This window comes from Grammomys surdaster, unplaced genomic scaffold (genome assembly GCF_004785775.1).
Source record: "Grammomys surdaster isolate TR1022 unplaced genomic scaffold, NIH_TR_1.0 126185, whole genome shotgun sequence".
Taxonomy (NCBI): domain Eukaryota; kingdom Metazoa; phylum Chordata; class Mammalia; order Rodentia; family Muridae; genus Grammomys; species Grammomys surdaster.
The window spans coordinates 7560715-7574869 of record NW_021620991.1 but is presented as its reverse complement, the minus strand read 5'-3'; the positions used below and the strand labels follow the sequence as shown (position 1 = coordinate 7574869).

The following is a 14155-nucleotide window of genomic DNA, read 5'->3' as shown; positions in this document are numbered from 1 at the left end:
CTGCCCAGGAGGGATCGAGGTGAGGTGGTGGAACCACCTGCAGCCATAAGAGCCTGGGGCAAGCAGGCTGAAATTGTTGGTGTGATAACAGTTGGTATCTGTGCAGGACTTCCTCTCCCCTCCCTTCCTTCCCCTGCACAAGAATTAGTACAGTACCTACCTCATCATCTTTGTGAGGCTCAGTGAATTAATTCATGTCCATAAAGAAAAAAGTGAGGGCTGGAGAGGTGATTCCGTGATTAAGAGCACTTGTTATTTTTCCAGATGATCCGGGTTCGGTTCCCAGCACCCACGCGGCTGCTCTCAATGATGTACACGTGATCCAACCACCCTCTTTTGTCCTCTGCAGGCGCCAGACACACAATGCACACGCATACAGGCAGGTAAGGCATTCATATACGTAAGATAAAATAAATAGATCTGAAAAAATTCGAAGCTCAGTTCTTACTATGTTTGAATTTCTACTTCAAGCTTATTGGATTTCAAGAGAATTTCATAAAATACATTAAGAAAGAAAGAAAGAAAGAAAGAAAGAAAGAAAGAAAGAAAGAAAGAAAGAAAGAAAGGAAGGGGCTGGAGAGATGGCTCAGTGGTTAAGAGCACTGACTGCTCTTCCAGAGGTCTTGAGTTCAATTCTCTGCAACCACATGGTGGCTCACAACCATCTGCAATGGGGTCTGATGCCCTCTTCTGGTGTATCCGAAGAGAGCAATGGTGAATACATAAAATAAATGAATCTTGAAAAAGAAAGAAAGAGGTAAAAGAAGGTACGTCAGACCAGCCCTATAAATAGCAGTTCTTGGGAAGTCGAGGCAAAGCAATACCACAAAATCAAAGCCTGCCTGGCTTATGAAGTGAGAGCATGTTTAGTTCTTATTTATCTGTTTAGCGGGGTGGGTGGATGCATTCCGAACCATGAGCATGGAGGAGAGAGTGTGGATGCTTCTCTCCTTCCATCCAGGGTTCTGAAGCCTGGGTAAGGAAAGGAGACAGGACCTGAAGGCAGGAAAGGGCTTTGCAGCTGATGGTTGAGTAGCCTCCACCACAAGGGAAGCAGAGGCTGGAGGACTCTATAGAGTCCAGCAGTTCAAAGCCAACCTGGGCAACAGAGTAAGAGAGACCTTGTCCAAAAAAGAAGGGGTCGGGGTTCAGTGTTATAGCATCTGTTTACCACAGCATGGACAAGGGACGTTATCATCATAGCCTAAGTAAAGTTCCAAATGATCAGAGTTGTGTCTGGTGTGAGTGGTCAATGCACACAGCTTTTGACCATAGATATACGAGGCACCAGCCACTCAGCATAGCAAAAGTTGGAGAATATTCTGTCTGGACAGTTAGCAGAAATGTTCCCCTGCTGAGCCTTCAGTCCTGCTGAGAGCTCTCAGGACGAGGAAGCTGCCCTGCCTGGGCTCTTGGGCGTGGATCCTGTCAGGGCAGGGCTGCAAGAATAGAAGCCATATGGGAACCCTTGAAACCACCAGAGTGGACACATGATGACATCCAGACCACAGATCCCCAGATAAGATTGTTTTCTAGGTAGATGAGGAGAGTTTTGGGGGCAGAGGAAAAGCCTAGTTTCAAACCCCATTTGAAAGCACAACCCTTAGCCCAGAAGGAAGGCCAACTACAAGTCTATCATTGTAATGGACAGCTATTCTGTTTTTGTTTCTAGACAGAGTATTTGTGTGTAGTCCAGGCTGGCCGTGAACTTGAGAGTGCCCTGTTCTGTTCTCCTAAGGGCTGGGATCACAGGCATGTGCCTTTACTTGGGTCTAATTTTGGTTTATTATATAAGATTATTTAACTGACATAAAAATTATACACATTAGCCAGATTGTTTCCACAATGTCTGGCAATACATCCTGTAATGTTTATTTCTTAATCATGTTTTTTTAGATTGTATGTTGATATGTAGGTGTTCATGCCATGCCCCTATGTGGAAGTAAGAGGACCAACTTCCTTGAGTTGATCTTCACCTTTCTACCTTGGTTTTGAGCCAAGGTCTCTCCTTGTTTCTGCCATTCTGAGCATACTATGCTAGAATCTGCGTGATCCTCCAATCTCCACTTCCCGCTTTCTGTAAGGATGCTAGGATTACAGATGCATATTACCACATCTGGCATCTTACATGGGTCCTGGGGATCAAACATCAGGCTTGTGTGACAAGTGCCTTTAACCATATAGCCATCTCCCTGGCCCTTTACCCTGAGCTTTTGGAAATATTTATTTATTTAACTCTGGTGTGTGTGTGTGTGTGTGCCCGAGTGTATTTTTGTGAACATGTAGGAGTCTGCAGAGGTCAGAAGAGGTACTGATCCTCTGGCACTGGAGTTGCAGGTGGCTGTGAGCTGTCATGTGGATGCTGGGAACTAAACCCAGGTCCTCTGGAAGAACAGTGAGTATTCTTAACTGCTGAAGCATCTCTCCAGCCCTCTGCACTGTTTATAAGTATTAGGGTGTAGCCCAGTGATAGTGCATTTTCCCAGTATGTGTATAGCTATGAATTTCAACAGCACACGCACACACACACACACACACACACACACACGAGAGAGAGAGAGAGAGAGAGAGAGAGAGAGAGAGAGAGAGAGAGAGATATGATTTGTTGATTTTGTTGATTTTGCTCCTTTGGTAGAATGCTTGCTCAGTATCACGAGGCCCTGGGTGGGATGTCTAGAACTGTATAAACAGGGTGGTAGCATGTATCTATAATCCCAGCACTCTCTCAAGGGTGGAAGCAGGAGGATAGAGGAGTTCAAGGCCAGCCTAGGCCAAATGAAACCCTGCTCCCCTGTGGTGTTTTGAGTAAGAATGGCCCCCACAGGCTCATAGGTTTGAATGCTTGGATCTCAGTTGGTGAAAGTGTTTGGGGAGAATTAGAAGGTGCAGCCTGGTTGGAAGAGGTGTCACTAGGGCAGCCCTTGAAGTTTCAAAGCCTAAACCATTCCCAGTTATCTATCTCTCTGCTTCTGACTTGTGGGTCAAGATACGAGCTCTCAGCTACTACCTGCCTACTGCCTCGCTTCCCACTGTAATAATCATGGACTCTTATTCTCTGGAACCATGAGCCCCATTAAACATTTTCTTTTATAAGTTACTGTGGCGGTTTGAATAAAATAGTCCCCGCAGGGCCATAGGGAATGGTACTATTAGGAGGTCTGGCTTCCTTGGGGTAGATGTGGTCTTGGAGGAAGTGTGTCACTCTCTCCTCCTGCTGCCTTCAGATCAAGATGTAGAACTCTCAGCTCTTTCTCCAGCACCATGTTTGCCTGTGGACCCTCATGTCTCCCGCTATGACGATAATGGACTGAACCTCTGAACTGTAAGCCAGCCCCAATTAGATGCTTTCCTTTATAAGATTTGCTGTGGTCATGGTGCTCTTTACAGCAATAGAAAAACAACTTAGACAACCACTCCCCACAAACAAACCTCCAATGTACTCACAGGTCCTGCCTCACACTCAGAAAGAGGAATGTTGCAGAGAGGTCAAGAAGCGTCCAAGCAGACAGACCCTGTACAGCCTGCTTAGTTTGTAGTCACTAGATCAGATCCTCACACTTCTACACGACTGTGCTTTCAAGGTACCTAAGCTTAAAAACGGACAGCTCCCCGGGGTCTTTGTTTCTGAAAGCTCCCATGTCATATAGATTTTCTATATATGTCATGCTTTTTGTATGTAATGAAGACATGGTCACTCTGTAAAGAGACACAACCCAGGCCAAGGTGGAAGGGATAGAGCCAGGCCAGGACTGTAGACAGCCGCTGCAGCTCTCCTGGGTACTGTCTTCCTCCCAGCTAGCTGGGGCCAGAGGTGGGAGAGGACACATGAAGAACCAGCTAACTAACTGGGCAGGCTGGGCTGGAGTGCAGTGAGTCCACAGAGGAACAAAGGAGAAAGAAGTTAACTGTTCTCAAAGGAGTCAGGGTTCCTGCCATGACCTGCTCTGGGCTGTGGGAGGATAAAAGGCTGCACATACTGTAAGGTTGCAGAGCCAGCCACTTAGGGAATGTACTTTTGAAATTTAAAACTTGTTTTTCTTTCTTTCTTTCTCCCTTCCTTCCTTCTTTCCTTCCTTCTTCCCTCCCTCCCTCCCTTCCTTCCTTCCTTCTTTCCTTCCTTCCTTCCTGAGACAGAGTTCCAGGTTGAACTCAAACTCAATATGATGAATTTAAGATTTGTTTTTATTGCATTACATTTATTTATTTGTGTGTGTGTGTATGCGTAAGTGTCTGTGTGTGTGTGTGTGGTAATGTGTCTGTGTGTCTGTGTGTGTTTAAACACTGGAGCACAGGTGTGTGTGTAAGGGACAACTTGCAGACTCATTTCTCTTCTACCATGTGAGTTCCAGGGATTAAGCTCAGGTCTGAGCCTGTCAGCAAGGCCCTTTCCTCAGAGAGCCATTTTGCTGGCCCTGAACATTGACCCTCCCGAGTGATGCTAAGCCTCAGGAGTGTTCACAGGATCTCATGTGCTCATTATACAGGGTTCCCAGCCACACAGCTCTCGGCTCACAGTAATGGCTCTGTATGGCTGTCCCTCTGCTGCATGGGAAGCATGCTGTCTGTCAGCATCTCAGCATCCCTGCCACACTGCAATGACCAGTGAAGTGGAGAGGAAGGATAAGTATCCACTGGGTAGAGAAGTAGTGCCCAGAGGTTCTCCTCCTATTGGTAAGCCAGGAGGCTGGACTACCCTGCGGTGGGACCCTGTCGCACTGTGGACTTGTAAATTCTTAAATTATTGTTTGACAGTTTCATAAGCTTACACAACAAATTTCATTTTTTAAGATTTATTCTTATCTATATGCATGCGTGTATGTGTGTGTGTGTGTGATGCCGTGTGTGCCCGCAGAGGCTAGAAGAGGGCATTGGATCCCCTGGAGCGGGAGTTACAGGTCACTGTGAGGCATCTGATATGGATGCTGGGAGCTGAACTAGGGTCCTCTGGAAGATCAGGGTGTGCTGTGACTGCTGAGCCATCTCTTCAGCCCCCAGTTTTAGTCATGTCACCCCCTATTTCCTTACCCCCACTTCCTTATCTCAATGAAACCCATCTTCCATCTAGTTCCCCTCCTTCTTTCAAGCCTTCTCTTTGGGTGTGACCCTCGCTGGGTTTAATTCAAGTTTCTCACCAGAGCGTGGGCGGGAGATGGTTTCCTGCGGCAGAGCCAGTTATCAGAGGCTACACTTAAGAAGAAAATGAGACTTCCTCCCCTTACAACTGCAAACTGCCAGTGGTCCCTCCTGGAGGGGTGGGGCCTTGCAGATCCTCCCCCCACCCCTGGTGAAGTGTCGAGCCCCTCCCCCATCATGCGCAGGTCTTATGCAGATAACCACACTTGCAGTGTGTTCAAAAGTGCAATGGCGGCGTCATATCCAGACCCACACTCTGTCTCTTACACTCTGCTTGTTGCTTCCTCCCAAGCCCCATTCTGCAGTGCTCCGTGAGCCCAGGAGGGAGTGATCAAGCTGACTCATTAGTGTCCTCTAGGCACTTTGGGTCAGTCAGAGGATTCTGCACTACTGACTAATCTCAAGGAGCTTCTCTCTTGTGGGCTGGGGACAGCACCAGTAAATGGCAAATGAAGGCTGTGTAAAATGTATCGGAAGACTCTTCTGCACTGGGAATTTTAGGGCCTGAATCCCTGCCGCTTTCCCCAACCTCCCTCTTCCCTGCCCCTCTGTCACTGGGTGTCTGTGTCCCTGAGTGAGTCACTGGTCTTAAATGGTGCAGTGGCATCAGATCTGAGACACTGTGGGGCTCACAGAAGGCTCGGAATGGGAAAGGACTTTAGAGTGACACCAGCTGTCCTGTGCTTCCAGAGGTAGGGGATAGCAGTTTTGATGTGAGCCCCAGCCACTTCCTTCCCTAAGAGGACAAGCCACGCTGGAAGAAACAGAGCAGAGAATATAGACCCAAACTCTCTCTGAAGGGCACACTCTCCTGTGAGGAAGTGAAGACCAGGAAGCCTTTCAGAGATAGGCCTTGAGGGCAGAGCCCTGACCCCTCAACACCTCGGGGAATGTCTTGCGTTGGAGTCAGTTTGCTCCCCTATGACGCTGATCTTCAGAGATACGCTGGCCCTGGGTTTCTTGGCCTTGGATCTGGCAGGACCGGAGAGAGCCTCGATGGCTGGGCAGAGATGTCCTTTGTTGTTGTTTTAAGATTTCATTGTCGTTTTATGTATGGACGTTTGCCTGCATGTATGTCTGTGTGCCATGTGTGCGAAGCGCCCGAGAACGCCAGAAGAGGGAGTCTGGTCCCCTAGATGAGACCATTTTTTAGATGCCTTTTAGAGAGTCTGGAACAGGGCAGCATAAAAGGCTGGTAGTAGGCCAGCGATGATCACACACGCCTTTAATCCCAGCACTCGGGAGGCAGAGGCAAGTGGATCTCTGAACTGGATGCCAAGCCGGTCTACAGAGCCAGTTCCAGGACAGCCAGGACTACAGAGAGAAACACTGTCTTGGGAAGAAGAAAGCTGACCGTGAGGGGCTGGAGAGATGGTCTAGTGGTTAAGAGCACTTGCTATTCTTGCAGAGGACATAGGTTCAGTGCCCAGCACCCACAAGATAGTTTACAACCGTCTGTAACTGTAATTCTAAAGGATTTTTTTCTGACTTCCCTGGGCACCAGGCATCCGTGCAGTGTTTGCACACGCATGCAGGCAAAACACGCAAACACATAAAAGAAAGTAAAAGCAGACGAGATACCTGGGTTGCTCTTGCCTTCACTCCATAAGGGAATGAGAGAGACAGGATATCCTGGCGTGATTTACGTGCCTTGGGGGCAGAAGCGAGCAGGTGAGCCACAGGGAGGGGACGTGCCATGTGAAGATGGAGAGGCCAGGCGTTCATCCTGGTGTCAGTTATGTGGTGGGTTCAATCGTGGAGTCAGTGCAGTTTAGGGAAGGCAGTTTCAGATTGCCAGCGGGCAAGGCTTACACTAGCGGGACCTGTCCAGTCACTTAGTGCTAGGACTGGAGCTCTAGGGACTGGAGCATTCAAGTCAGGCAGTGAGGGAGCCACCCAAAGGCCTGGAGGGAAAGAAAGACAGATGGGGAAACTGCCTCTATCCTTCTGTGTCTTAGGAAACTGGCCAGAAGGAAAGCAGACATAGAGACCATTGCCTGGAGGAAGGAGGCCTGCTCTCCAGCTCTGTTCTGTGGTGCTCCCTTTTATTGTGGTGCTCCCTTTCATTAAGTGTGTGTGTGGGAGGGTGTTTGTGTGTGACTGTGTGTGTGCATGTGTGTGTGTGCGAGTGCACATATGTGTGTGAATACTTGTGTACGTGAATATACATATGTGCCCAGATGTTCTGTTCTCCCCGTGTTCTGTGCTGAACATCTTGTTCAAGTGTATTCCTGCGCCTGTGCCAAGCCCTCCCGGAAGGCCTGCTGCTCCTCCAACCTCCCATAGCACGTCAAGGCTTCAGGACCTCAGGCCCCAGCCTTCCCTGTATCAGGCTTCCCATCTCTCTGCATGGATGGTGTTGGAATTTCCATTTCTGGGAGCATCTAGGAGCTCTGTCTCTGTACACACAAGAGTAGCCATGGCCGTGGCCCTGCCACCCCCAAGATGCCCGTCAGTTACCAGTTTCTCTGGGTGTTTGCTTTCCTTGTATCTGATCCAACAGTCTCTAGGAGGATCACCTTCCTTGAGCAGTGTGGTAAGATGTTGGAGCCTGAATCTGTACCCAGGCAGCTGCACCCAGAGATAAGAGAGGAATGGAAAGGCGGGGGGAAGGAGGCCTCCATATCCCACCATGTGGAAAGCACCTCCCAGGAGGCATCCTCATGGTGCAGCCTATTGGGGAAGATGGGACTCCAGGGACTGAGGAGGGATGGGTATGTGTCAATCATCTGATCCTAGTAGGTGCTCCATGGACTGGTATTATTTGAGAGGGGCAAGGCCTTATGGACACAGAGTCCTGTTTTAGAGTCAGTCATCAGTGAAGCCCCAAGGTCCACCACCAGCTAGCTTAGCAACACTCTGGTGAAGAGACCGAAGAGACGGGTATTTCTCTGTGCCTTAATTTCTCTCCTCTGTAAAGAAGATCCAAGCATTTTTTTAGTTACAAGGAGGATGGGGACTTCCTTCAATAAACAGAAGCTATGGCTGGGTTTGCAAGAACCCTTCCCCTCTCTGTATCAAGCTAATAGGTTAAGGTTGAGGGCACAGGAAGACAGTCAGACATCATGTACAAGGCTGCACTGATCAGTCACAAGGACCCAAGGAGCAGACATCCTGTTTCCAGTCCCCTGTGTGCACCTGCGAGCTTCAGGACATGCCATTTGTACGTGCAGGAGATAAAGATGGAAAAGGAACAAAATGTTCATTCCTGTCCTACCCACTCACTCTGCCCTCTCCCCACGCCAGCCCTGACTGGGATTTCATGTCCTGGACGCTCCAGACACAGGATAAGCCTCAGCCACTGCTGTCATCCAAGGCTCGGGATGTCCGGCAGAACAAAGAATCCCAGAACTGCACTGCCTGCAAGAGAAACTTTGCCCCATGAGCAGGTGTTGTGATGGGCCGGGGGGCCAAGCCACAGAGCCTCTGTGCTGGGCAGTCTTATGTGTTGAAGGCTTTAAGAGCACAAATGGAGGCCTTGGGGAAGAAATCTTGCCTCAGGCAACAATAACTTCTGCCTCAGTTTCTGGCCTGCCAGCCTGTTCTGCAGATTGTGGACTTGCTAGTCCACACAGTCTAGACAGCCAAGTGCTTAAAATAAAGCGAAGCCGTGTGTGTTGATGGGTACACACAGATACATGCGTGTACGGTACATAAACACAGAGCTATTTAAAAGTAGATGGCAGAAATACCTGTTGGGGTTTTTTTCTCTCTCTGATTTTTTGTTCTGAGACAGGGTCATTATCTAGGTGAAGGTGACCTTGACCTTCTGGGATTGCAGGCATTGGGCCTCCAGGTCTAGTTTTGGTTCTATGGCTTTGGCAAGTCAACAGATCTGCCCCCATTGACGCTACCTGACCTCTGAGGCCTTTACCCAGGCTAATATCTAGAAACTAATATCTAGAAACATATTTTTAAATTGGCATGCCAGGATGGAAACGGTGAGGAAATCATAGGCCTTCCTGCGGCCATTCTCCAGAGGTCAGCTATAAGTCAATAAACTACAACCCATTGCTCTTGTATGTGGCAATACAATTTTATTAGTACACAACATCTGCTTCCATGCCACTGAACGGCAGAATTTAACAGTTGGGACAGAGGGGGCATGACCTTTGACATCTGTAGGAAGGGGACATTCTGGGTTTGAGCTCCTAGAACTACCCTCAGCTGGAGTACCTTAGTTCACCGGGCAGGGGCACAGGAAGAGAAGTTTGGTGCAGGACTCTATAGTCCTGAAATCAAACAGCCCAAGTCCCAGGAGCACAGAGACAGTGGCCCCCTGGGTTTGGAAACCCAAGATGCCTTGGAGGATGCTGGAGCGGGATGGAAAGGTCCACGATTTAAGAAACCCTATGTTTGGAAAAGCTGGTCCCCTTCCACTCTGTACAGATGGGCAGGGAAGTCTTGCAGGGACACCAGGTTCCAAAGGTGTCTGGGTTCAGCCTTGGCTTTGGGACATCAAAGCCATTGCCACCGGAGTCAGAACTGCTCTCATTAGCTAGATCTGAGAGGACCTGGTGAGCAGACAGGGGTGGTACAAGCAGGAACAGTACCAAGATAAGAGATGTTCCCTCAGGTGCCAAACCAGGCCACCGCAAGCAGTTCACAAACTTTTGCAAGATGTCATCCGAGCCTTCCCAGACCCTTCCAGGAGTGACAGAGCTGCTGTGACCAGCCCCGCAATCTCTCTGGGGAGCCCAGCTGCTCCAACCCTGCAGACCTGGATACCCAGGTATAAGGAACTATGGGTGAAGTCTATGTGAGGGAGGGAGGACCATGTTTGCCTTACTCGCTCAGAGCAGACCTCAGTCAAACATGTGGAGTCAATAAACAGGAAATGACAAGAGAAAGAGGATCCCCTCTCACTTTGCTCTGGCAATGCTCCCTGCCGGCCGAACTGACTACCCCCTGGAAGAACAGGGACAAGAAATGGCTTAGCAACTGTCACCTCTTTATTTACAGCTTGGAGAATCCATGCAAGGAGGCATTATAAACCAAGGCGTAACACCCCTTCCCCACGGTGCCCCATTTCAAGGAGGAGCTACAGCCCTCCAAGGAATTATTCAAGACTCCAAAAGTCCAACCACAGAGGCTCCAGTCCAGGAGCCCTACCTGATGTCCTCTAAACTGTTATTTTATTTTTTATTTTATGTGCACTGATGTTTTGCCTGCATGTATGTCTGGGTAAGGGTATCAGATATAGGCGGTCTATTGAAGTTATAGACAGTTGTGAGACCACGTGGGTGCTGGGAATCGAACATGGGTCCTCTGGTAGAGCATTCAGTGCTCTTAACCACTGAGCCATCTCTCCAGCCCCACTAGTGTCCTCTAAGCAGAGCCAACAGCCCAGGAGGCAGGCCTTGGATGGTAGAGTTTGTCCTTGCTGCTAAGTTGCCCAGAAACAGACCTCAGAGTTGCCAAGCCATAGTGAACACAAGAGTGCTGAATTGTCCAAATGCCCCACCCCCAGCACCTGTCTTCCATCTATATCCTGGACCCATGACACCTCATCACACCCAAGAACAACCTGGAGATTGTATTAGAAGCCAGATGCTGTGAGTGGGGGAGGGGCACTCCTGTGCCTGTGCTTCAGTGGGTGTGGCGCATTCCTGGCACCGGGGCTCCCGGTCCTTTGCTTTCTAAACATATTTCTTGCAGGATATGTGGATGGTCCTTGTTGGTACCTGCAGAGATAGCCTAGGGAAGGTGGAAGGAGGCTCTGTGATTCTACCAGATACCCAGGTGATGCTGGGCCTTTGCAGCAAGAAGGGGCTTGACCATGGATCTGTCCCAGATCCCCCACTCTTCCTTGAGATTTGGAAAGCATACTCCCTGCAGTATAAACCCCTTGTTCTGCATGCAGCCAGCTTACCCTGACCTCCTGTTTTCTGTGTTCCCACAGTTGCCATGGCCTGTAAGCATATACTCAGTACGGTCTGTGCACATGAAAGCTGTCATGGAGGGCCAGAATTAATGTAGTCCAGATCCAAGAACCCTCAAAAGGGAGCCTCAGCTGGTGGTGTCTCAAAAATCCCACTTTCCCGGCACCCAGGGCTCCTGGTTCCTTAGTTTCTAAACACACATCTTGTAGGTTCCATGGATGCTCATTGCAGGCAGCTGCAGAGGGAGCCTGGAGAAGACCTGAGGAGGCGTGGGGAAGGACTCCAATGCAGCTCCTCAGCAGGAGAAGGGTGTGGCCTTGGAATTTGACCTCCTCAAAGGGCAGGCTAAGCTGTCATTTTCCTTTGAAGTTTGCACCTCAGGTCATAGGATGCTCAGCCAGAGAACAACCCTTCTTATCACCAGACAAAGCCCAGAAAAATAGTCCCTGTCTGGAGACAATGGGGTTCTGTCAGAGTGGTCCTGAGGCTTCAGCTCTGTCTAGGCAGCTATTAGCCTCCTGTTGCCCCACTCAGTTCTCTCTCCACCAGGGTCCCCTTTTACATGTACGAAACTGTTCCTGCATAGCCACAAGCTCTTCCACCCCTGCCTCAGCCCGGGAATCTAAATGCTTCTCCAGCACAGTGACTTTGTTGTGTGACGTATACTTTGTTTTCTTTTTGTTAGTTTGGTTTTTGGTTTGTTTTGTTTCTTCAGACAGGGTCTCTCTACATAGCCCCAGCTGTCCTGGAACTCTATATGTAGACCAGCCTGGCTTTGAACTCACAGAGATTCACCTACCTCTGCCTCCCGAGTGCTGGGATTAATGGGCTTTGGAGAGACCAAAGAAAGCATCCTGAACTGTGCCTGGCAGTGCACACCTTTAATCCCTGCACAGGAAAGGCAGAGGCAGGCAGATCTCTGTGAGTTCCAAGCTAAGTCAAGCTGGTCTACATCATGAGTTTCAGATCAGCTAGGGCTGTATAGTGAGACATCATTAAAATCAAAATCACTGGCTATGTGATGGGTCACTGTGGAAGAGAAGGCCTGTTGAAGTTTCTTAGCTGGCACTCCTGTGTGTGTGTGTGTGTGTGTTATGGGCCAGACACTGTACTAAAGACCTGGTAAGAATCACGCATTTACATTTCAAAGATGAAAAGTCAAGGCACAGAGACCTTAAGGAACTTCCCTAAGGTCAGCAAAGCATGAGAGGAGGAACAGGCTGTTTACTGCAGCAGATGAAAACACAGGGGACCAGTGTTATTGGCCTTGGCTGCCAAGGCAGCTCCCTGGGGAGCTCTGGAGACTTTGAAGCCCAGACTGGTTAGCATGTAGCTCAGTAGTCAGGGTCAGCACTTGCCTGGACCGTGCAAGGCCTTGGTACTACAAAAAGGAAAATAAATCTGTGTTAGGCCCTGCTTTCCCATGCTGCCTTGATCCTTCCGGCTCCTGGCCCTGCCACCCATTCCCACCCATTCCCAGGCCTATCAGACCCAACTTGGAAAGAAGAACAAGCATATTTGATTTCTTCTAGATCTGCCTGCTTTCCTTGGTGCCTGACCCCTAGATCAGACTGGTTCAGACTGGTTACCCCACAGCAGTAAACAGCCCTGGCATCCCATGGATGTGGTCCAGGCTGGGGAGGGCTTGACCTGGGAAAGCTTTTGTCCTTTGCAAAAGTTCAGCAGGAGGGAGATGCCAGGTTCAGGGATCTAAAGGGTTCTCCTCAGGTCAGGTCTGCTGAAACATGTTCTGAGCAGTGACGGAAATGGTGGGCTTGTCACCATGGTTCTAGCCTGTCGGGGTGCTTCACCCTGTACCCCAGACTCAGAGGTGGCCCCGCTTTTCAAGGAGCGTTGCTGCTGACATGGAGGGATGGAGCGTCAGGGAGGGTGCGAATCATCAAACAGTGTGTCTGGTGAGCACATGAGGTCATATATGTATGCCTTTCCAGCGGAGTAGAAACTGAGGACAGCTTAGGAGGGAGTGACCTGGCGTCCCAGGACGACCTGGATGATCAGGGCTATGGATGGGCACAGGAGGAAAGCTAGTGTTTCCCCTATTCATGACTGTGATAGCACCTGTCACATGGAAGGACCCAGCCACGGGGAAAGAAGGAAATGAATGGGTCAACCCCAGGTCTTGTGCACGTCAGGCAAGCAGCTTATTTTTGTTTTGCTTGAGATGCAGTCTCCTGTAGTCTGGCCTCACACTTACTAATCGGAAGAAGCCCAGCCCAGGCAGGATTCAGGCATTCAAGGTAAGCACGTTACAAGCTTAGCCTCATCCCCAGCCCTGATGTTTTGTTTTTAAAGAAGATACACCTCCCAAATATGCTGACCCATGCCTATAATTCCAGCATTTGGAAGACCGAGGAAGGAGGATTGTCTGAGTTGCCAGCTTGGCCGAAGAGTGAGACTCGGTCCATCAAAAAGACGTAAGTCTCTCTTGGGAAAGGCTGAGGGCAGTCAAGTCAAGCTGTCTCTGCTGCCAAAACTGGAGGCTCATGGATGGTGTAGGACCCTGCATGAGGGATCACGCACCTCAACTGCGCATCAGTGGTCTCTTACCACAATCTCTGTGGAAATTCAGTAAAATACACGTGGTGCTTGGCGTCTGCCTGGGACACAGCATTCCAGGTCCATCCCTGTCAGGTGTCCCCTCTGTTTCCAACCCTTTCCAGTGGAGGAAGCCTCTTGAATTCAAATTGAAGCTGCAGCAATGCTGGTGTCGAGCAGAAGAGGATGCGCTCCACACAGCCACGCCGATCTGTGAGCTAGGTGGGGTCCCGCAGGGTCCTGTCCCGGTCCCGCCCCCGGCGGGCGGGCGCAAGCGTACTGCTCTCAGCCAAGCCGCCCTCCAGCTTGGCGGTGAGTGTACTGGGCCTGACCTGCAGCCTCAGCCATTGGTTCCCCACTCAGCCCCAAGCTGAGCTAGTTACTAACACGGTCCTGTTTGTCCTAAACCTTCCTGGCTCAGACCCTGGGCCGGTGGGGAGGCGCCACTAGGGCGCTAGATGTTGATGAAAGATCCCTGGTCCTCGTTGGCTGTCTCAGGTTCCACGCAGCGCCCCTTCCTCCGAGTGACCCTGCGGTTCCGGTGGAATTTGGCATAGCAACGCAGCCCTGAGTGGAAGGAGGCA

At 49.9% G+C, this 14155-nt stretch overlaps 1 protein-coding gene across 1 annotated transcript in view; it reads right to left on the bottom strand.

The window, feature by feature from the left end:
• Window positions 1-13153: 13153 nt before the first annotated feature.
• The window catches only part of Draxin (dorsal inhibitory axon guidance protein), a 28350-nt gene continuing 27348 nt past the window's right edge, over window positions 13154-14155 (bottom strand). Inside the window, exon 7 of the mRNA XM_028757912.1 lies at window positions 13154-14138. Coding sequence (XP_028613745.1) covers window positions 14026-14138 — 113 coding nt within the window. The 3' untranslated portion in view covers window positions 13154-14025. The remainder of the gene's footprint in view (window positions 14139-14155) is intronic.